Source organism: Salmo salar, chromosome 16, assembly GCF_965601325.2.
Source record: "Salmo salar chromosome 16, fSalSal1, whole genome shotgun sequence".
Taxonomy (NCBI): domain Eukaryota; kingdom Metazoa; phylum Chordata; class Actinopteri; order Salmoniformes; family Salmonidae; genus Salmo; species Salmo salar.
This window is the reverse complement of record NC_138306.1, coordinates 4,612,194-4,634,337: the sequence shown is the minus strand read 5'-3', so window position 1 is coordinate 4,634,337 and position 22,144 is coordinate 4,612,194. Positions and strand designations below refer to the sequence as shown.

Genomic DNA, 22,144 nt, shown 5'->3' with positions numbered 1-22,144 from the left:
ATAAACCTTACATTCTCTGGCAACAGCTCTGGTGGACATTCCTGCAGTCAGCATGCCAATTGCACACTCCCTAAAACTTGAGACATATGTGGCTTTGTGTTGTTTGACAAAACTGCACATTTTACAGTGGCCTTTTGTTGTCCCCAGCACAAGGTGCACCTGTTTAATTATCATGCTGTTTAATCAGCTTCTTGATATGCCACACCTGTCAGGTGGATGGATTATCTTGGCAAATGAGAAATTCTCACTAACAGGGATGTAAACAAATAAGCTTTGTGTACATATGGAAAATGTCTGGGATCTTTTATTTCAGCTCATGAAACATGGGACCAACACTTTACATGTTGCGTTTATATTTTTGTTCAGTTTAGTAAAAAGCCTAAGATATAATTGTTCACCACATCAATTCATCTTCTTCTCCTTCTTTTCACCTAATCCCCTTTGTGATTTTACTCTCTCCTCTCTCTCCACACCAGCTCCAACAGCGTATATCTGTCCCTGAAGGATGGTGAGATAGCTGGTACAGGAGTGGGGGTGGGCACAGAGGAGGGGGGCATGGCGGAGAGCTATATGACCATGGTCGAGTGCCAGTCTACGAGCCCTGGCACCAACAGCCGCCTTGTGGATGCCTCCATCCAGAAGAACATTTCGTTCGATGGGAAGCCCATGACCCCCACCGGCTGGAATGGAGGATTTGGGGAGATCTTCTCACTGAGGGACCAGCTGAAACAGGCTGAGGAGAAGGCCTCGCTGGTACAGAGACAGGTATATTAGGCACCAGACTGTACCATAGTAACTATAGTAGTGGATGCTCACTGACTATTGGAGCAGTTTTAATCAGCCAGATTTAGAATTGTGCTGAAGAAAATGATAAAGCCACACAAATCAGTGGCAAAGAAAAACAACAGAGCAGCAGCTGCACAATCACTAACAAATTATTAGGCACTGCAGCAATGGACTACGGCACAATTTACAGACCTGGCCTGTAATGTGTCGGGATGAATCTCTGTTCTGAAGTGTTCAACAACTGTTCTTTCTAGGGAGTGTTTTCTTGCCACTGTGCTTCTGCTTGCTCTTTGAGGTCTAAGCCGGATTTCTGTAAAGATCTTTGTGACAGCTGTGGATGTAAAAAGGGCTTTGTTAATACATGTGATTGATTGATCCTTTATGTTCTACTCTGGCTCCCTCAGTGTGATGGGTTGAAGACGGAGCTGCGGGAACTGCAGGAACTCTATGACTGCAGCCAGAGGGAGAGGGCTGAATTGGAGGAGGAGCTACTGCACTGCAAGGCAGAGCTCGAGAGGTTGGCTGGAGGGTGGCAGGTGAGAGGTCACACTGGGGTTAGAGGTCAGGTGTCACCATAGTGATAGGAGTTAATAACGGTATATTGCATAGCTATCAGGAGGCTTTTTGGGTTTGTTCTGATTGTTTCTGACTGTTTTTTGACTTCAACATTTCCCCGCTTGAGATTTTTGACTGTTGTGTTTTATAAAAACGTTCAAGTTTACGCAAATGAAAACAAGAAATACAGCACACACATCACACCTATTCTGTGTCTGTTTATTCCACATGTTATGTGTATAGATACTGTTGAAATATTTTTATTTTAACCTTTATTTAAGCAGGGAAATCCCATTGAGACCAAGGCCACTTATACATGGGAGCCTTGCATGTACACAATCAATACAAATGTATCAAGGCACAAGGTGAGACCCAGATGCAGACACAGGAGGCAGATGGTTGGAGTCTTAGAATGTTTATTAATCCAAAGGGGTAGGCAAGAGAATGGTCATGGACAGGCAAAAAGGTCAAAACCAGATCAGAGTCCAGGAGGTACAGAGTGGCAGACAGGCTCATGGTCAAGGCAGGCAGAATGGTCAGGCACGCGGGTACAGAAACAGTCATTTGTTATATTTTTGACTCTAAGGTGTTTGAAGATGGCCTGTTTACCTGCCATAGAGATAAAAACAGATGATTGGGGAAATCTCTGAGTAAGACATTTATTTTATTTCTTTAACTAGGCAAGTCAGTTAAGAACAAATTCTTATTTACAATAACGGCCTACCCCGGACGATGCCGGGCCAATTGTGCGCCGCCCTATGGGACTCCCAATCGCAGCCAGATGTGATATAGCCTGGATTTGAATCAGGGACTGTAATGACACCTCCTGCACTGAGATGCAGTGCTTTAGACCACTGCGCCACTCGGGAGCCCCAAGATACATATCATGAAGAAACCCTTGGGGAGAAAAAAAATGTAAAAACTATAATTATACGAGGATCAGGTCTGTTTGCTATTTCTAATGCATGCTACAGGACAGTGATCACTGAGCTAATTTGCAACGGCACCACCGGACAAGTACTTATGGGGGCAAGTTTCCAGAATTAGGTCAATCAGAGAGAAGCAAACTCCTTTCTTTTTTTTACATTAATCCATGTGTGTTCTGAAATAAGTTGAGTCAAGTAAAATATTCTTAAAATGATCTGAGGCCAGGGTAAGCCAATCTATGTTAAATTCCCGTAAAACAACCAACTCAGATGACAGAAAAGACCTTACCAATAATTGTATGTGTGGGGTACAGAGATGAGGTAGTAATCCAAAATCATGTTATTATTGCACACAGAGTGAGTCCATGCAACTTATTATGTGGCTCGTCAAGCCAATTCTTACTTATTTCGGCTTACCATAACAAAGGGGTTGAATACTTATTGACGCAAAACATTTCAGCTTTTCATTTTTAATCAATTTGTAAAAATGTCTAAAACATAATTCAACATTACGGGGTATTGTGTGTAGGCCATTGACAAAAAAGTCTCAATTTAATACAATTTAAATTCAGGCTGTAGCACAACAAAATGTGGAAAAGGTCAAAGGGTGTGAATACTTTCTGAAGGCACTGTATATCAATATACATACATATGTGTTTATATACATAATTGACTGTATATTATAATATGCTTTGATATAAGCTGACAATGACTGTCAGATCATATCAGAGAACATGCTTGAGGGCTATGAACTCTGTCTGTATGTGGCACTGCAAATTGCCCTCCACTTGTCTGTCATGCCCTCCCTATGGCAGCACTGTCCCTTGTGTCAAACTGTCTGCCTGTCCCAGTCTACAAATACTGTCCCTGTGCTTTGTACTATATGTCCACACACTTTGTGTTTACCGTGGACATGGGAAATTATATAAAAAAAAAATGTTTTTACCTTTATTGAACTAGGCAAGTCAGCGAAGATTTTTTTTTGATTTACAATGATGGCCTAGCCCAGCTCAGACAACGCTGTGTGCCGCCCTATGGGTCTCCCAATCACAGCCAAATGTGATTCAGCCTGGATTTGAACCAGGGACTGTAGTGACACCTCTTGCACTGAGATGAAGTACTTTAGACTGCTGCACCACTCGAGAGCCCCAATGAATGAGGAAAGAGTTAGGAGATTTTCACCATGTGTTTCAACATCTTGTTTTGTGTCACTATTTTTCATTTTTGATTGTTGTTTGTTTTGTCACCACAGACAATTTCAGTCACATATGCACATAAACAATCACATGCATTGTACTAATATATTTCATTATTTTTTTCTTAAAATCTTTGTCAAAATATGGTGGCTTACCTTGGCATAATAAATTCGTATGTACTGTCGATCAGTCGAATTGACGGAATCTATCTATCTAGCTTTCCATCCCTACCCTATTTGTATCAGTCCATACCATAACTCCCCTACCCCTTCATAGCAAGGTCATATCATGTTTCATTTTGGATTCATTTGAGTGATTTGTGGTGTCCATATGTAAACGTTTTTGCCCTCCACTCATTTATTATTTTGTTTTCTCCATTGCCCCTCCATCTTCATCCACCCCCTCCCTCCTTTTCTTCCCCTAATCCAGAGCAACATCCATTCGTCTGAGTCCCCTGTTCTCTCCATCCCCTTCATAGGAATGATTGTAATATTGGGAGTGGTTTGGTGCTGGTTCTCCGAGCTGGCGTTCCAGAAAGCAAGGTAGGAGGAAGGATACTTCTCTGTCTGTCGGTCCTCTGCACTTTGTTATGTCCATATAGATAGTTACTGTACATAAAGTTAAGGCCCTATCTTAAAGTAAAGTAACTTGCAGGGGAATGGAAGCATTTTACAAGGTAGGCCATATAAAACAATCTAAACAAACCCTAAATACATGTTCTAAGTGTTTGTCATACAGAAACTGCTACTTTGAATAACTTTGAATATCTTTTTCCAGAGCCAATGCTAATTTGGGACTAGGCCCTGCCATTAAAATTGCCATGGTAATGACGCAAGCTGCAACTTCATTGACTGGGTCCAAACATTTGGAACGTTGATTTATTATTGTACAGTAAGGGGAGTGAGAGCTCTCACATCCAAATATTAAAGGGTTTCCACCCTAGAAATGAAAAGTGTTACATCATCATGATAATTGTGTGTAACTACATTTGTTAGCTAGCTGTATAGCTAGCAAGCTTGACCAGAGAGAGAGCACTGGGGGTTTTGAAGTCAATTTATCTGCAACAGATTTCCATAACGATTTTCATTTTTTTTTATTTAACCTTTGTTTAACTAGGCAAGCCAGTTAAGAACAAATTCTTATTTACAATGACGGATTGATCAGAAATACAGTGTAGAAATTGTTCATGTTGTAAATGACTATTGTAGCTGGAAATGGCTGATTGTACGGCTATGTAGATATTACATAAAACAGAGGCCCATTATCAGCAACCATCACTCCTGTGTTCTGATGGCACGTTGTGTTAGCTAATCCAAGTTTTTCATTTTAAAAGGCTAATTGATCATTAGAAAACCCTTTTGCAATTATGTTAGCACAGCTGAAAATAAATACTACCCGCAAAACACCAGTCTCAACGTCAACAGTGAACAGGAAACTCCGGGATGCTGGCCTTCTAGGTAGAGTATCCTATGTCCAGTGTCTGTGTTCTTTTGCCCATTTTAATCTTTTCTTTTTGTTGGCCAGTCTGAGATATGGCTTTTTCTTTGCAACTCTGCCTAGAAGGCCAGAATCCCGGAGTCGCCTCTTCACTGTTGACGTTGAGAATGGTGTTTTGCGGGTACTATTTAATGAAGCTGCCAGTTGAGGACTTGCCTTTGTTATAACTATGAAACAGAAAGCATTGGTGTTGGATCCCGGTATAAGCTTCTTCTTATAACTACAAAATACAAATAAATACCCCAACCACCAAAAAGTACAGTCAGTAAGATGCATAGTCAAGTGACAAAAACATCAGTAGCCTAAACATCATTACAAGCACCAAGTGTGCTTGATAATGGAGAATATCATCACAAACGCAATAATGGCATTATGAATATAAGTGTTGATATGACAGCAGTCAAAAAGTCAGTTATCAGTTGGAACATGTCCATGTCACATAGCCTAATCAACGAAAGCTATTGGTGCACTGTTGATTTTATGTCTTGCTTGAGATGTAGGGCCGGCTCCCTCAGTGATGACATTTGTGGTGATAATAGCCCGTAAAATTTTCACCGGCTTGTTCTATTCCAAACCCTGCCATCCTCTCTCCTGTCTCAACTTTTCATTTGGTGGTGGCGTGGGCACCTGCACAGTGCAGACAGTTCTAGCTTTTTTTTTAGCTTAGGTTTCGGAGGTGTAGATTCAGGTTGAGGCTCAGAATCAGAAGAATACTAAACAGAGAAGTCATCATGATTAATTTCTTCCCCTCCATTAGAAGTCGTTTTCATTCAGATTTTGTAGAAATGCTAACGAGTGCATCCATTCGTCTTGGTCTTCGTGACATTGTAAATGATGCACGCTCTCACTGTGTACTCCAAGTAGGCCAGAGTAGACTGATATAGTGCGTAACATTTTGAGATTAGAATTAGAATTGTTCAATACAATATAATGGCCCGCCCTGTTCTTCATTCACAATTGGCGATTACATAATTATGCATACTTCACTTCCATTTTCCCATATCATACTTTAGCCTACTTCGTGTATTTAATCTCTTACTATACTGAACAAAAATATAAAACGCAACCTGCAACAATTTAAAAGCTTTTGCTGAGTTACAGTTTATGTAAGGAAATCAGTCAATGGAAAAACATTCATTAGGCCCTAATCTATGGATTTCACATGACTGGGCAGACAATCAGAGTGAGTTTGGCATCATCGACTATCAGCAGAAGGAGGGGATCAGGCCCTAATGTCGAGAGAAGGTGGGGCAACGGGGAAAACCATATATGACATGCCATCCTAAAACTGTCTATAACACCAGTTCTGTTAGTGATATTAAGATTCTAACAATGGCAAGGACAGAGTGGGGCATGACTTTAAAAATTGCACAGTAATAAATTCCTTACATTCATGAGCAGTCCAAATGACTGCTTTAGAAGTTCTATTGTGGGTTTTATAGTAACGACAGGTAACTATACAAATGTGTTAGCCTGACTGTTAATGTGGCATGAACACAACCAGGCATGGTGTTTTCATCTGATTGTAAAACAAATAACTTAGTAGTAATAGGTTACCTTCACACGTTAGTCCAAAATAGCATCAGATCGACTGAAACAGCGCCCTTCTGTCTTGTAGCCCAATGTATCTGATGTGGTTTGGTCAAAAAATGATGTCATGCCATACTCTTTTAGTCCAGATATCATCAGATACATGGGCTACACATACTGAGATAGAGAGATGCTGTTTCGCTTGCTCAGATGCTTTATCTGACAATGATGGGTCTTTCTGACAGCGCCTGTCTCAGTCAAATAAATGATCAATATTTAAATATTTTATTTGGACAGGCAAGGAGGTACGTTAGGGTGGGCCAGGACCCCTAAGGCCCGCCCATAACACCGGCTCTGCCCTGGCTGTAAATGTAGGCAATAAATTGCAAAGCAGGACATCCGCTGTTTCCCATTGAGCTAAACTCTTTGAAAATGGCAAATTAACGTTCTCATCCATAAACGCACGTCAAGTGCAAGTGTGCTGTTCAGCAATTCACATCAGCAGGATAGGGGGCATTTTCATTAGGAGGGATGTTTACTGTGGTCGCTAAAATAATAATTATAATCACTGTTAAATAAAGGTTAAATAAAAAATAAAATAAAATTCTCATTTTAAATATTATGGGGACACCTATACATTTGACAGCCATGCACGAGTTATCAGTAAAGCCTATTATTGAATAGACATATCTTCACACCTATAATAAAAACCTCCAGACTTCCTTCATAAGAGTCAATAGAAAATAAAAACTATAATAAAATAAGAATTACAGGGGGCATTTTGGAAAAATTTATCCTGTGTAAATCGTCCTCTGAAACAACGCACCAGCTGATGTAATAATAACGTAAAGGGGGGAAAGTAGATGTCATTTCTTACCGGTATGGGACACCCAATGTGTGCAGATCTTTTTTTTTTATAAAGCCGGTTTGGAGCGAGCAGTCGCACTACGCTTCGCTCCACAGGTAATATTACACTTCACTACATTACAACGGCTTGATTTGTTTGATCTGAGCAATTCTTCTTAGCTAGCTACATAGCCGTCTTTGTATCAAAGATAATTGTGTAGTTTAGAGTAATTATCGAGGCTAGCTATCTTCGTCCTCCTAATGTAGTCAACACTGCTAGCTGCTAGCTAGCTAGTCATCACTGCTAGCTAGCCAACTTCTACCGACTAGCAGCACTGTAGAAACTATTACATTACAACGTAACGACTTGATTAGTGTGGTGTTAGTGTTAGTTAGCCAGCTACTAACATAGTTGTCTTTGCTGTCTCTGTATCTAAGATAATTGTGTAGTTTGAGTAATTATCGAGGTGAGCTAGTCAGCCGCGACGCGGCGCCAGACTTAGTCAACACACCTAGTCATCATTAACCCACTGCTAGCTAGCCAACCGTTACCGACTAGCAGCGCTGTAGATACTAATACTTTACAACGGAACGATTTGACTAGTGCAGTGTTAGCTAGCTAGCTACTTAGTTGTCTTTGTCATAGCTTGATAATTGTGTAGTTTAGTAATTATCGAGGTTAGCTAGCCAGCCATCGAGGTTAGCTAGCCAGCTATTTCCGTCCCCCGCGACGCCATTTTTCCTAACCCAGCCAACTATTACCGACGAGCAGCATTGTAGAAACTAAATACATTACAAGGAACGTCTTGATTAGTGTTATGTTAGCTAGCTAGCTACAAAGTTGCTTTGTATCATGACAAGGTGTAGTACTGAAACTATCGAGGTTACCTAGCCAGCTACACGTTCAAAGTCAACAACGCAGCCACTGCTAGCTAGCCTACTCCACCAGCCAGCAGTACTGTTTCATTTGTCATTTTAGTCAATAAGATTTTTGCAACGTAAGCTTAACTTTCTGAACATTCGAGACGTGTAGTCCACTTGTCATTCCAATCTCCTTTGCATTAGCGTAGCCTCTTCTGTAGCTTGTCTACTATGTGTCTGTCTATCCCTGTTCTCTCCCCTCTGCACAGGCCATACAAACGCTCCACACCACGTGGCCGCTGCCACTCTAACCTGGTGGTCCCAGCGCGCACGACCCACGTGGAGTTCCAGGTCTCCGGCAGCCTCTGGAACTGCCGGTCTGCGGCCAACAAGGCTGAGTTCATCTCAGCCTATGCTACCCTCCAGTCCCTAGACTTCCTGGCGCTGACGGAAACATGGATTACCACAGATAACACTGCTACTCCTACTGCTCTCTCCTCGTCTGCCCACGTGTTCTCGCATACCCCTAGAGCATCGAGCCAGCGGGGTGGTGGCACTGGAATCCTCATCTCTCCCAAGTGGACATTCTCTCTTTCTCCCCTGACCCATCTGTCTATCTCCTCATTTGAATTCCATGCTGTCACAGTTACCAGCCCTTTCAAGCTTAACATCCTTATCATTTATCGCCCTCCAGGTTCCCTTGGAGAGTTCATCAATGAGCTTGACGCCTTGATAAGTTCCTTTCCTGAGGATGGCTCACCTCTCACAGTTTTGGGTGACTTTAACCTCCCCACATCTACCTTTGACTCCTTCCTCTCTGCCTCCTTCTTTCCACTCCTCTCCTCTTTTGACCTCACCCTCTCACCTTCCCCCCCTACTCACAAGGCAGGCAATACGCTTGACCTCATCTTTACTAGATGCTGTTCTTCCACTAATCTCATTGCAACTCCCCTCCAAGTCTCCGACCACTACCTTGTATCCTTTTCCCTCTCGCTCTCATCCAACACTTCTCACTCTGCCCCTACTCGGATGGTATTGCGCCGTCCCAACCTTCGCTCTCTCTCTCCCGCTACTCTCTCCTCTTCCATCCTATAATCTCTTCCCTCTGCTCAAACCTTCTCCAACCTATCTCCTGATTCTGCCTCCTCAACCCTCCTCTCCTCCCTCTCTGCATCCTTTGATTTCCTCTGTCCCCTATCCTCCAGGCCGGCTCGGTCCTCCCCTCCTGCTCCGTGGCTCGACGACTCACTGCGAGCTCACAGAACAGGGCTCCGGGCAGCCGAGCGGAAATGGAGGAAAACTCGCCTCCCTGCGGACCTGGCATCCTTTCACTCCCTCCTCTCTACATTTTCCTCTTCTGTCTCTGCTGCTAAAGCCACTTTCTACCACTCTAAACTCCAAGCATCTGCCTCTAACCCTAGGAAGCTCTTTGCTACCTTCTCCTCCCTCCTGAATCCTCCTCCCCCCCCCCCCCTCCCTCTCTGCGGATGACTTCGTCAACCATTTTGAAAAGAAGGTTGACGACATCCGATCCTCGTTTGCTAAGTCAAACGACACCGCTGGTCCTGCTCACACTGCCCTACCCTGTGCTTTGACCTCTTTCTCCCCTCTCTCTCCAGATGAAATCTCGCGTCTTGTGACGGCCGGCCGCCCAACAACCTGCCCACTTGACCCTATCCCCTCCTCTCTTCTCCAGACCATTTCCGGAGACCTTCTCCCCTACCTCACCTCGCTCATCAACTCATCCTTGACCGCCGGCTACGTCCCTTCCGTCTTCAAGAGAGCGAGAGTTGCACCCCTTCTGAAAAAACCTACACTCGATCCCTCCGATGTCAACAACTACAGACCAGTATCCCTTCTTTCCTTTCTCTCTAAAACTCTTGAACTTGCCGTCCTTGGCCAGCTCTCTTGCTATCTCTCTCAGAATGACCTTCTTGATCCTAATCAGTCAGGTTTCAAGACTAGGCATTCAACTGAGACTGCTCTTCTCTGTGTCACGGAGGCTCTCCACACTGCTAAAGCTAACTCTCTCTCCTCTGCTCTCATCCTTCTAGACCTATCTGCTGCCTTTGATACTGTGAACCATCAGATCCTCCTCTCCACCCTCTCCGAGCTGGGCATCTCCGGCGCGGCCCACGCTTGGATTGCGTCCTACCTGACAGGTCGCTCCTACCAGGTGGCGTGGCGAGAATCTGTCTCCGCACCATGTGCTCTCACCACTGGTGTCCCCCAGGGCTCTGTTCTAGGCCCTCTCCTATTCTCGCTATACACCAAGTCACTTGGCTCTGTCATATCCTCACATGGTCTCTCATATCATTGCTATGCAGATGACACACAATTAATCTTCTCCTTTCCCCCTTCTGACAACCAGGTGGCGAATCGCATCTCTGCATGTCTGGCAGACATATCAGTGTGGATGACGGATCACCACCTCAAGCTGAACCTCGGCAAGACGGAGCTGCTCTTCCTCCTGTGGAAGGACTGCCCGTTCCATGATCTCGCCATCACGGTTGACAACTCCCTTGTGTCCTCCTCCCAGAGTGCTAAGAGCCTCGGCGTGACCCTGGACAACACCCTGTCGTTCTCCACTAACATCAAGGCGGTGACCCGATCCTGTAGGTTCATGCTCAACAACATTCGCAGAGTACGACCCTGCCTCACACAGGAAGCGGCGCAGGTCCTAATCCAGGCACTTGTCATCTCCGTGCTGGATTACTGCAACTCGTTGTTGGCTGGGCTCCCTGCCGGTGCCATTAAACCCCTACAACTCATCCAGAACGCCGCAGCCCATCTGGTGTTCAACCTTCCCAAGTTCTCTCACGTCACCCCGCTCCTCCGCTCTCTCCACTGGCTTCCAGTCGAAGCTCGCATCCGCTACAAGACCATGGTGCTTGCCTACGGAGCTGTGAGGGGAACGGCACCTCCGTACCTTCAGGCTCTGATCAGGCCCTACACCCAAACAAGGGCACTTCGTTCATCCACCTCTGGCCTGCTCGCCTCCCTACCTCTGAGGAAGCACAGTTCCCGCTCAGCCCAGTCAAAACTGTTCGCTGCTCTGGCACCCCAATGGTGGAACAAGCTCCCTCACGACGCCAGGACAGCGGAGTCAATCACCACCTTCCGGAGACACCTGAAACCCCACCTCTTTAAGGAATACCTGGGATAGGATAAAGTAATCCTTCTAACCCCCCCTTAAAAGATTTAGATGCACTATTGTAAAGTGGTTGTTCCACGGGATATTATAAGGTGAATGCACCAATTTGTAAGTCGCTCTGGATAAGAGCGTCTGCTAAATGACTTAAATTTTAAAAAAAATGTTAAATGTAATCATATAATTACATATAGAATCCCTATTCATTTCAGATGTGATCTCTGTGGGCCTAGTAGCTTAAAGATTTGTCACATCACTTTTAACATACAATAGACCTTCCTTTTAAAATCGGTGGCGTTTCGGGAAGCTCATTTTCACCATAAACATGCACCTTTATAATAAAGCATTCCATGCATACTCGCATTTGCAGACTTATGTGACATAGCCTACTATTCCTAATGTGATGATTAGATTGGATAATCATAATTTAGGCTAATAATATAAGTCAATCACTGGCCGCAAAGAAAGACAGAGCATAGTGGTGTAGAGTACTAGGCCGAGGCTATATGCATATCAGATACATTTCTTGTTGACCTTTTCTAAACACATTTCATGCAATTCTACTAGACTTTAGAGTAGGCTAGCCTACTCTGCTGACACTGATAAACAGATTAATAAAAATGATATTGTCTGAACCATATTGTAATGGCAGGCCTCGAACCCTCAACCTTCTGGCCCGCTATCGACTGCGCCAAGGATATAGCTAAGCAACTCTTGGTTACGTCTTGGTTGGACTGGCGTCTCGGATTGGTGGGCGATTGCTATTCTTGGTTACTTCTTGGTTGCAGACGGCGATATGATTGGTTGTCGCAACCAGAAATGTCCTCGACTCACGGTTGTCAGGGGGTGCCCAGGGTATAGCTCATCAGTTGAGGTTGCGACACCAGGAATTAAAGAGTGTAGCGAATTCGTGGGGCATTTTCTACCAAGAATGAACATACTCGCCGATGCCGACCCTGTATCGAACCCCTACACGGCTGCTGTATTTAGCCTCAAATCATTTTTAATGCTTTCTTTTCCTTACCGTGACAATCTGAGAGTAGAAAGGAATCGGGCTTCATCCGATAATCCTCGTTCCTCTCAAATACAGGCTGGAAGGGCTGAAAAGTAGAACTATTAATTTAATTAGATCAATAGATTTAAACACCATCAAAATACGCTCCTTTGTTTTACTTATCTATTATCTCCATAAACTAAACATCATCATTAATGAAAATAATAGCTCCAGATTAGTATGAAAATAGTGGGGTTGACAGACTATTTTGATGGTCAAAGTCATCGGATGTTAAACTAGCTAACGTTACGTTACTTCTGTGTCGATAAGATTGGTTGTCGCAACCAGAAATTTCCTCGACTCGCCGTTGTCAGGGGGTGCCCCAAAAGCATGAGTCGATATCCGCGCTTATAAACCCAGGATAGTTACAATACTTTATTTATTTCACCTTTATTTAACCAGGTAGGCAAGTTGAGAACAAGTTCTCATTTGCAACTGCGACCTGGCCAAGATAAAGCAAAGCAGTTCGACACAAACAACAACACAGAGTTACACATGGAGTAAACAAACATACAGTCAATAATACAGTAGAAAAATAAGTCTATATACAGTGTGACTGTATACTCCCTCCTTTCAAAGAGCGCGCTCACCGGCCAAGCACATGCACGTTCGTGGATGCAAGGTCCGATCACTTCTGACACCGATGTAATGAAACGGGCAGGGAAGTAGGTCTTGAACCCTCAACCTCTGTCCCGAAGTCCAGCGCGCTATCGACTGTCGATATCCGTGCTTATAAACCCAGGGTCGTATAAAATAATAGGACTATGAAAAGGGGAGACCCAAATACGATATGACATCAATCTAACCTGGAGGAGGAAATTCATGTCCAAAAACAAACAAAAGTGGCACTGATCCAATGATAAAGACAGTGAATATGCACACTGGGGGATATCTATGGCCAATGTTCTCCGCTGGTGCCAATATGAGACGCCACTTACTGTTTGCACAATTAAGTTGAGAATGTTAATAATTAAAGATAGATTGGAGTCTTCTCATTGTCATCTCTTTACAGCAATAGCCATTTGCTTTCCAGTTTTTCAGTGATTGTATTTTTTTTAATAATCAATATATCCTTACAGTTACTAAACAATAACTAAACAATAATCTATTTGGTAATTGCGGGCCCTTCCGACTGTAGGCTATGCGATTTAAAACAATCCACAGCTTTAAAAAAAAAAAGAAGCTCTCTAATGATCCTCTGTGGGCCAAATCATGCTTTCTGGTGTAGTAGCCTATTTTGAATAATTTAATGTATTTATGTATAGACAGGAGTAGGCTAATTAGGCTATGTACTTTTGGCAATTCAATTTACTTTAGGGAAAGCTTAGCTTCTCCTAGTTTTATGGGCGTGCTGCCTATGCCTTTTAATGCAGCATAAACACAACCAGTCATGATGTTTTCAACCGGCGATTGTCAAATAATCACTTAAAAAAGACACTCCTGTAGGCTACCCGTGCAAAATATTTCCAGCATCCAAACCCTGACAGTGCACTGTGCACCCGCAATTTGATAAATGGAAAGATACATCTGTTACAAAACACCTACGTGTATTATGACATTCTGCGATTATTATTAGGCCTACACTTGTAGCTTGAATTGATACGTCCACTGTTGTCCGCAAGAGCCTTGGTCTCGGCCACTCATCTCTGCCTTGGCAAAAATTTTCATGAAGTGTTCTCGTCGAACCACAACGCAATTTGAAGCGTATACCATCCGGCTTCAAGTCAATTCGCCAATTTTTCATGCGGCTGACATGCAGTAATGTTAATGGTGGAATAGCCTGTAGTGTTTTGGCATTTTGTTTTAGATGTGATAGGCTCACGTTTTACCGGTACGGCATATCCCCACTATTTATTTTGCTGGGACACTGGCCTATACCGGCTTACTCTTACCCTTGATTGCGTAACTTATGGCCTAATATAGTCCTGTCAGAATAGGCTTTAGTCTTATCAATTAGCCTACACTAATATCCATTAAAAATAATCTGCAATTCTGTTGTAAAATATACCAACAATAGCCTAACTGTCAATCCCATATTCACGAAATTCGCCGGTTTAGGTTGCACATCAGAATATCTTATATTGATTATGTATTCTTGTTTGTACGTTCAAAACGCAGGGCTTTTTAGCAGTTTTTCAAATACAGCCTGGAGTTAGGTAGGCAACTCTCTTAAAAACAGTAGGCTAATAACATCCTTCATTGGATTTTGTTGTAGGCCTTGTGCAAGATAATTGTCAAATTGATCAAATGTAAAGGAAGCTTTATGTGAGTTGAGGGCTTGCGAAGTTCACATTGCATACAGCACCCGTCATCCCAACATCTGATGTGTGTCTTGCACAGTGAAATTCGCTGACGCAGCTATGGCCTACTCTTTTAGTTAAAAACACCTTACAAGTACAGTTATTTCTGATGTTTTGCATGTGCAGGATAATGGAAAGACACAATGTATAAAATATATTGATAGGGAGAGTTTAAAGGTGAAAGAGCAGACCTATGGCTAGTAGACTACAGTGTGATGCTGATCAAATTCACAACCATTGGGAAAATAGAAATTCCAGCAACCTGTCACCTACATAATGATGAATAATTTATCAATTTGAGTTAAGCATGTGGTGGTCAATGCTGACAATACATTTTAATTTGAGTGTGTAAACTCTAGAAACCGACAGATTTGTTCTCTCTTGCAAAGCACAGGTGGTAAATCCACTACCGTAGTCCTACTAGGCCTTATATTTAGCCTACGAATTATGGTTAAGAATGAGCTTTTCAATAGGTAGCCTTCAGCTTTAGCCTATTCATCTTCACTTGTCTCCTGCGCAATAACGCACTTCCGCTTGCCTCTCCGCTGACCTTTTAGCAATTCCTCTAAGCTTTGTTGAGTCATAGGGAAAAGTAGGCTACAACTTTTTGGGCAGTTATTTTAAATACGTTTTGTTACTATTAGCCTATTTGAGGAGAGAACCAACCTTGCTTTTGGTTGCTGAATGTAAATACAGCATAGGCTAAATCAACTGGTGGGGAAAAGTTTGACAGGAGATTAATTGATACATTGTTGCACTGACAGTATGCACTGGACAGGCAGATATCTGTAGTCTAATGAGAAAAATAAGATCCAAAAGAGTTCACAACCATTAGAAAAATAGAAATGACCTGCAAACCACTTGAGCAACAAGCATTACAGGCCATCATAAATCAGCATTCTGAAATGTTTCTACCCAGTCACTGATGTAATAATATGAACCCAAAAGCATGGCGATTTACAGTTACAGTTAGAACCTAGTGTTTCCATCCAAGTAAAGTAAGACAGATGCTGGTTCAAATCCATCTTGAAGGACCACTAAGACTGTCAGAGATTTTATTTTGGTTACTACTGCTCTTGTGTAGTTTTGGTTTGATCAGGTGTTCAGAGTTGACATAGGAGTTGAGATATATCGTTGATACTCTATGTTTAAGAAATAACAAGAATATACCACGGTTAAGGGCTCTCCTTACGCACGACACAACGCGGAGTGCCTGGATACAGCCCTTAGTCGTGGTATATTGGCCATATATCACAAACCCCTGAGGTACGTTATTGCTATTATAAACTGGTTATCAACGTAATTAGAGCAGTCAAAATAAACGTTTTGTCATACCCGTGGTATACAGTCTGATATACCACGGGTGTCAGCAAATCAGCATTCAGGGCTCAAACCACCCAGTTTATAAATGTGGATAATTACTAGTCTCGTGCCAGTCAGTTTGTGCTTTAGCCAAGTCTCTTCATTCATTGTCATGTAAGGCAGAGAGAAGTTGGCTACGGCACATACAGTATGGTACCAAACAAAGTTATTGCTAGCTAGAGGGTGGCAATTAGAAAGTCACATTTATCGTAAGATGCACATGCATAAAACATACCAAGTATCTTTGAGTGACAGACATGGGACGGGAGGTAGTTTCACACAGTGCTTTCATGTATGACATCACTGTTATATTTGAGATCATTTTTGTTGTAACTTCAGCAAATTATTTTATGCCGAATATGTACATATTTGTGATTTAAATATTTGGTGACAGTTTTCAGTGTACGTTTGGCGTAAATGTGTTTGTGTGTGCATGTTTATTTCTATTTATTGTATGCCTTACTAAGTGTGAATAGGTCTCTAAAAGCTACCCCTAACCTTTGTCTCTGCATCCTCAGGGGAGTGATATAGAATGGAACCCTATTCTGACAGTCACCGCAGCAACAGCTGTGCTTCTGATCATGGTTAGCTTGTTGAGAGCCTTGACCTGATGTTAAGCAGAATGACAACAACTGTATACGGACAAAGACAGTGATGTCTGCTTATCGACCGCTACCTTCCATTCTACCCTCCTATCACATCTATTTGGGACCCTACCAGGGCACCAACAACAGATCAGACACCATTCCTCTAATTCATAGCTTGGAAGCAGCAAAATATATTTAGATGGCAACTATTCAGAAAACCACAGGATTGTGAAAGGAATGTTCTGAAATTGGTAGATAAAGTGATGTGCTGCCACAGCTTTTCAGATGAAAACAGATGGATTCATTTTCTCTCCTGTTCTGGGGAACACATGTCAAGACTTAAGAGAGTGTCTTCATGAAGCTAAGAAGAGAGTGTGAATACATAGTTTCAATGGGAGAGTACCTGTTGAGCCTAAATCTGTCTACTCCTGTGGTATCCTATTCCTTTCCTTTCTCTCTGTTGATTTGCTTTTATCTCAACTCCAGGTCTTGACAATGGGACTGGATTAGTCCTCCTGAGTTCGAATGTCTAGTATTATTCAACACTCACCTTGTATCTTTCTACATGTATTTATTATGCTAATATCAATGTTGAGTTCTCTATTGATTTGTCTTTGTGATTAGTTCTCTTTAACAATAGCAACCTCTGCATCTTGCACAATTGCTGAATAAAGCTCTTAACTCATGATATTGTAACTAAGTACTAACAAAAATGTTCTTAAAATATAATTATATCTATGTGTAATGAATTATTTAAAGCACCTGTCAAACTCATTCCACAGAGGACCAAGTGTCTGCAGGTTTTCGCCCTTGTACTAATTCGTAAGAAACTCTCCTTGGTTGTCTAGGCCTTAATTGAAAGGAAAACCCCCCCAAAAAACAAAGACAATCTGCACTCCGTGGAATGAGTTTGACACCTCTGATTTAAAGGAATATGTCAAATACATAAAATAATTATGTATTTTGAACAGCTTGTGTCTTGTGAATAGCTAAAACCATAGGGATTTCTCTAAATTAAAGTGAAATTAGTCATGAAGATCAAGTCTAGAGTGACAGATACTTTCCCCTAAAGGCAATAACTAATTTATAACACATACACTATCAAATATGTTCTCATCAATATACACTGTTGTGAAAAAGTTTTTGCCCCCTTTCTGATTCTCTACTTTAGCATATTTTTGATACTGAATGTTATCAGATCTTCAACCAAAACCTAACATTAGATAAAGATAACCTGAGTGAACAAATAACGCAACAATTACATACTTATTTCATAAACAAAGTTATGCAACACCCAATATCCCTGGGTGAAAAACAAATAGGTATTTACAACTTGGACACAAAGATTGAACATCCTCATCCTCACTAAAGATAGGACGAGTGGAATGATCTTTGTATTTTGAAGTAAATGTACATGTACAGTGCCGTGAAAAAGTATTTGAAAAAATAACTGACCCCTTACGCTCAATAACTGGTTGTGCCACCTTTAGCTGCAATGACTCCACCCAAACGTTTCCTGTAGTTGTTAGGCCATTCCACAAAAGTCACTGAGTTAAAGCAGTTCTGCATGGAAGTGTGGGACAAGATTCTTTCACAGTGAACTGAGAGACTGATCAACAACTACAGGTAGTGTTTGGTTGTAGTCATTGCAGCTAAACCCCCCCCAAAAAATGTATATGCTAGATTAAACAAGTCCGCTCACATGCCAAGTAGGGTCACATTTGGAGGTGTCTCTGACACGTCTTTGATGTCTTCACCAGTTCCCCTTGAAATCTGAAATGTTTTGTGCAGTAACACAGTGTTAAATTACCTATTTGTAATGTATTGATAATGTTATCTACTTATTTGAACATACAGTAGCAGCTATTCAGTCAAAGGACAGTGGGTATTTAACTTTGAACTTGAGAATATTTACAAAACACCTGTACGCACTAATCATAATTGAGTTTTCCCTGTATCCTCTCTATTTTATTACTCAAAATACTATTATTATTCAGTATTACTACTCTCGTTAAAATGTATATAAAAAGGAACCTACAGGTGTTTTTATGAGAAGGACAACAGACTTTAGTGTCTCAGCTCGGTGTTTGCACATGTAGCTGAGACTGAGATGTCACTAAAATGAATTGTTCAGTTTGTTCTAGTTCCAGGTACACAGCATGAGAATGTTGACAGTCAGCATACCATAGTTTAATGCTCTTGTGGTCATACCAGAGATAGTACATTTACTTTCTACCATATCTGGTCATAACATGACAATAAGCATGAGTGGTGGTGGTGGCAGAAGGTTGGTAGACCAAGTGGCAGCTAAACCAGTTTGATTGCAGAAACCATTCTTGAAATTGGATTGTTATGTCAATTACGTTCATTTTCTTTGCTAATTCAAAATATGTCTAGATTGAACTGTCCTATTTGTCACATTCAAATCCAAGGCAGCATTTTAAATGTTTCAAATTCTCTGATAACACCTGGGAAATTTTGTGACACAGTAAAAGTATAGCTACTTTCGAATTAAAAAAACGCATGCTACATACAGTCTAAGAGAAACGTTATAGTTCATTTATGTTTAATATGATGTTTCTGTTCTACTTTGTATTTGATGTAAATAGTCAGAAGTGGTATAGAGTAATGGGAGAGATATATTTCTCTATTTGTAATAGCTTTGTAGAAAGTCGATCTATTTTGAAAGAGCAGTGTATATTTGATAGCCAAATGAACCTATATGTAAATGTCTATTCATGGTGAGTTTATATTGATAATTGTTTTCAATACCTATGTTTGGTTGTGTAGTCACTGGATGCATATAGAGGTTGTTTTTTGTCTTAGTTGCCAGTATGCTATCGCTAAAATAAACAACCCACCAAAAGCAATACTGATCCTGCATTTCATTGAGTTGTATATTTGCCTATGTTACAGATACAAATGTATCTTAATTTTTGTTGTGGGACATCTAATAGTAGACAACAGTTAGTTCTCATTCAAGGTCCTACATCTTGACAGGCAAGGTAGAACTTATAATGCATCTTTATGGTAGAACTATATAATGCATCTTTATGCTGCTAAACTTACTAAACTTCAGTCCCTAATTCCTATATGACTGCAATAGTGCATATGAATGTTGCTTTATCCTGAACACGATTGTTTAAGCTTATTTTACCTATGTTTCATAGCAAATGCTATTGTGTATATATATGAGTTATGAGCCTCTATTTCATAGTTCTCAGTTTGCTGCTTTGCATTTGTTTCCCTTTGACTTTGTTGTTTTGAATATACAGTAGGCGTGGTCATTTTGATACCTGGAGGTATATTTTGTACAGTAAATGATTAGAAAAATAAATTATAATCCATATAATGTGTCAGTGCCAATGATACGTATTAACACATACAGTGCATTCGGAAAGTATTCAGACCCCTTGACTTTTTCCACAATGTGTTATTCAATCTGGATAATAAAAAAAAACACAAAAAAACTCAATCTATACACAATACCCCATAATGACAAAGCAAAAACAGGTTTTATATAAATGTTTGCAAATGTATAAATAAAAAAACTGATATCATATTTACATACGTTTTCAGACCCTTTACTCAGTACTTTGTTGAAGTACCTTTGGCAGAGATTACAGCCTTGAGTCTTCTTGGGTATGACGCTACAAATTTGGCACACCTGTATTTGGGGAGTTTATCCCATTCTTTTCTGCAGATCCTCTCAATGTCAGGTTGGATGGGGAACGTCGCTGCACAGCTATTTTCAGGTGTCTCCAGAGATGTTCGATTGGGTTCAAGTCCGGGATCTGGATGGGCCACTCAAGGACATTCAGACTTGTCCCGAAGTCACTACTGCGTTCTCTTGGCTGTGTGTTAGGGTCGTTGTCCTGTTGGATGGTGAACCTTCGCCCCAGTCTGAGGTCCTCGTGCACTCTGGAGCAGGTTTTAATCAAGGATCTCTCTGTACTTTGCTCCATTCATCTTTCCCTTGATCCTGACTAGTCTTCCAGGCCCTGCCGCTGAAAAACATCTCCACAGCATGAAGCTGCCACCAACATGCTTCACCGTAGGGATGGTACCAGGTTTCTTCCAGACGTGACACTTGACATTAAGGCCAAAGAGTTCAATCTTGGTTTCATCAGACCAGAGAATCTTGTTTCTCATGGTCTGAGAGTATTTTAGATGGCTTTTGGCAAACCACAAGCGGGCTGTCATGTGCCTTTTACTGAGGACTGGCTTCCGTCTGGCCATTCTACCATAAAGTACTAATTGGTGGAGTGCTGCAGAGATGGTTGTCCTTCTGGAAGGTTCTCCCACCTCCACAGAGGAATTCTAAAGCTCTGTCAGAGTGACCATCAGGTTCTTGGTCACTTCCCTGACCAAGGCCCTTCTCCCCCGATTGCTCAGTTTCGCCCGGATCTAGGAAAAGTCTTGGTGGTTTCAAACTTCTCCAATTTAAGAATGATGGAGGCCACTGTGTTTTTGGGGACCGTCAATGCTGCAGAAATGTTTTGGTACCCTTCCCCAGATCTGTGCCTTAACACAATCCTGTCTCTGAGCTATACGGACAATTGCTTTGACCTCATGGCTTGGTTTTTGCTCTGACATCCACTGTCAACTGACCTTATATAGACAGGTGTGTGCCTTTCCAAATCATGTCCAATCAATTTAATTTACCACAGGTGGACTCCATTCAAGTTCTAGAAACATCTCAATGATGATCAATCGAAACAGGATGCTCCTGAGTCTCATAGCAAAGGGTCTGAATACTTATGTAAATAAGGTATCAGTTTTTATTTGTAATAAATGTGCAAACATTTCTAAAAACCTGTTTTCACTTTGTCATTATGGGGTATTGTGTGTAGATTAGGAAAATGTTTTATTTAATCCATTTTAGAATAAGGCTGTAACATAACAAAATGTGGGAAAAGTCAAAGGGTCTGAATTGTTTCCAAATGCACTGTATGTATGAATAATATATGTGCCTTCAGAAAGTATTCACACCCATGAGTATTCACACCAATGACATTTTTCACATTTTGTTGTGTGAATTTTTTTGGGACAATCTACACAAAATACTCCGCAATGTCATTTTTTTTACACTAATATACACTTGCTCTTTTTATGACAGACTGACCAGGTGAATCCAGGTGAATGCTGTGATCCATTATTGATGTCACTTGAATCCACTTCAATCAGTGTAAATGAAGGGGAGGAGATGTTTAAGCCTTGAGACAACTGAGACATGGATTGTGTATGTTTGCTATTCATAGGGGAATGGGGAAGACAAAAGATTTAAGTGCCTTTAAATGGGGTATGATAGTAGGTACCAGGCGCACTGGTTTGTGTCAAGAACTGCAACGCTGCTGGGGTTTTCAAGCTCAACAGTTTCCAGTGTGTATCAAGAATGGTCCACCACCCAAAGGACATCCAGCCAACTTGACAACTGTGGGGAGCATTGGAGTCAACATGGGCCAGCATCCCTGTGGAACATTTTTGACACCT

The 22,144-nt window shown here is 41.6% G+C and overlaps 1 protein-coding gene across 5 annotated transcripts in view; it reads left to right on the top strand.

The window, feature by feature from the left end:
• LOC106573051 (uncharacterized) overlaps nt 1-19,521 on the top strand; it is a 68,455-nt gene extending 48,934 nt beyond the window's left edge. For 3 of the 5 annotated variants that reach the window (XR_014380825.1, XR_014380826.1, XR_014380827.1), the window contains 5 exons: nt 477-765; nt 1,191-1,322; nt 3,893-4,005; nt 4,241-8,972; nt 9,894-19,521. Coding sequence is in view for 1 of the 5 variants with exons in the window: in XM_082962460.1 (XP_082818586.1) it covers nt 477-765; nt 1,191-1,322; nt 3,893-4,005; nt 16,583-16,595 (547 nt within the window). In the remaining 4 variants the exon portion in view is untranslated. The remainder of the gene's footprint in view (nt 1-476; nt 766-1,190; nt 1,323-3,892; nt 4,006-4,240; nt 8,973-9,893) is intronic. The other 2 variants (XR_014380828.1, XM_082962460.1) reach the window with 2 other exon arrangements.
• The last annotated feature ends 2,623 nt before the right edge of the window (nt 19,522-22,144 follow it).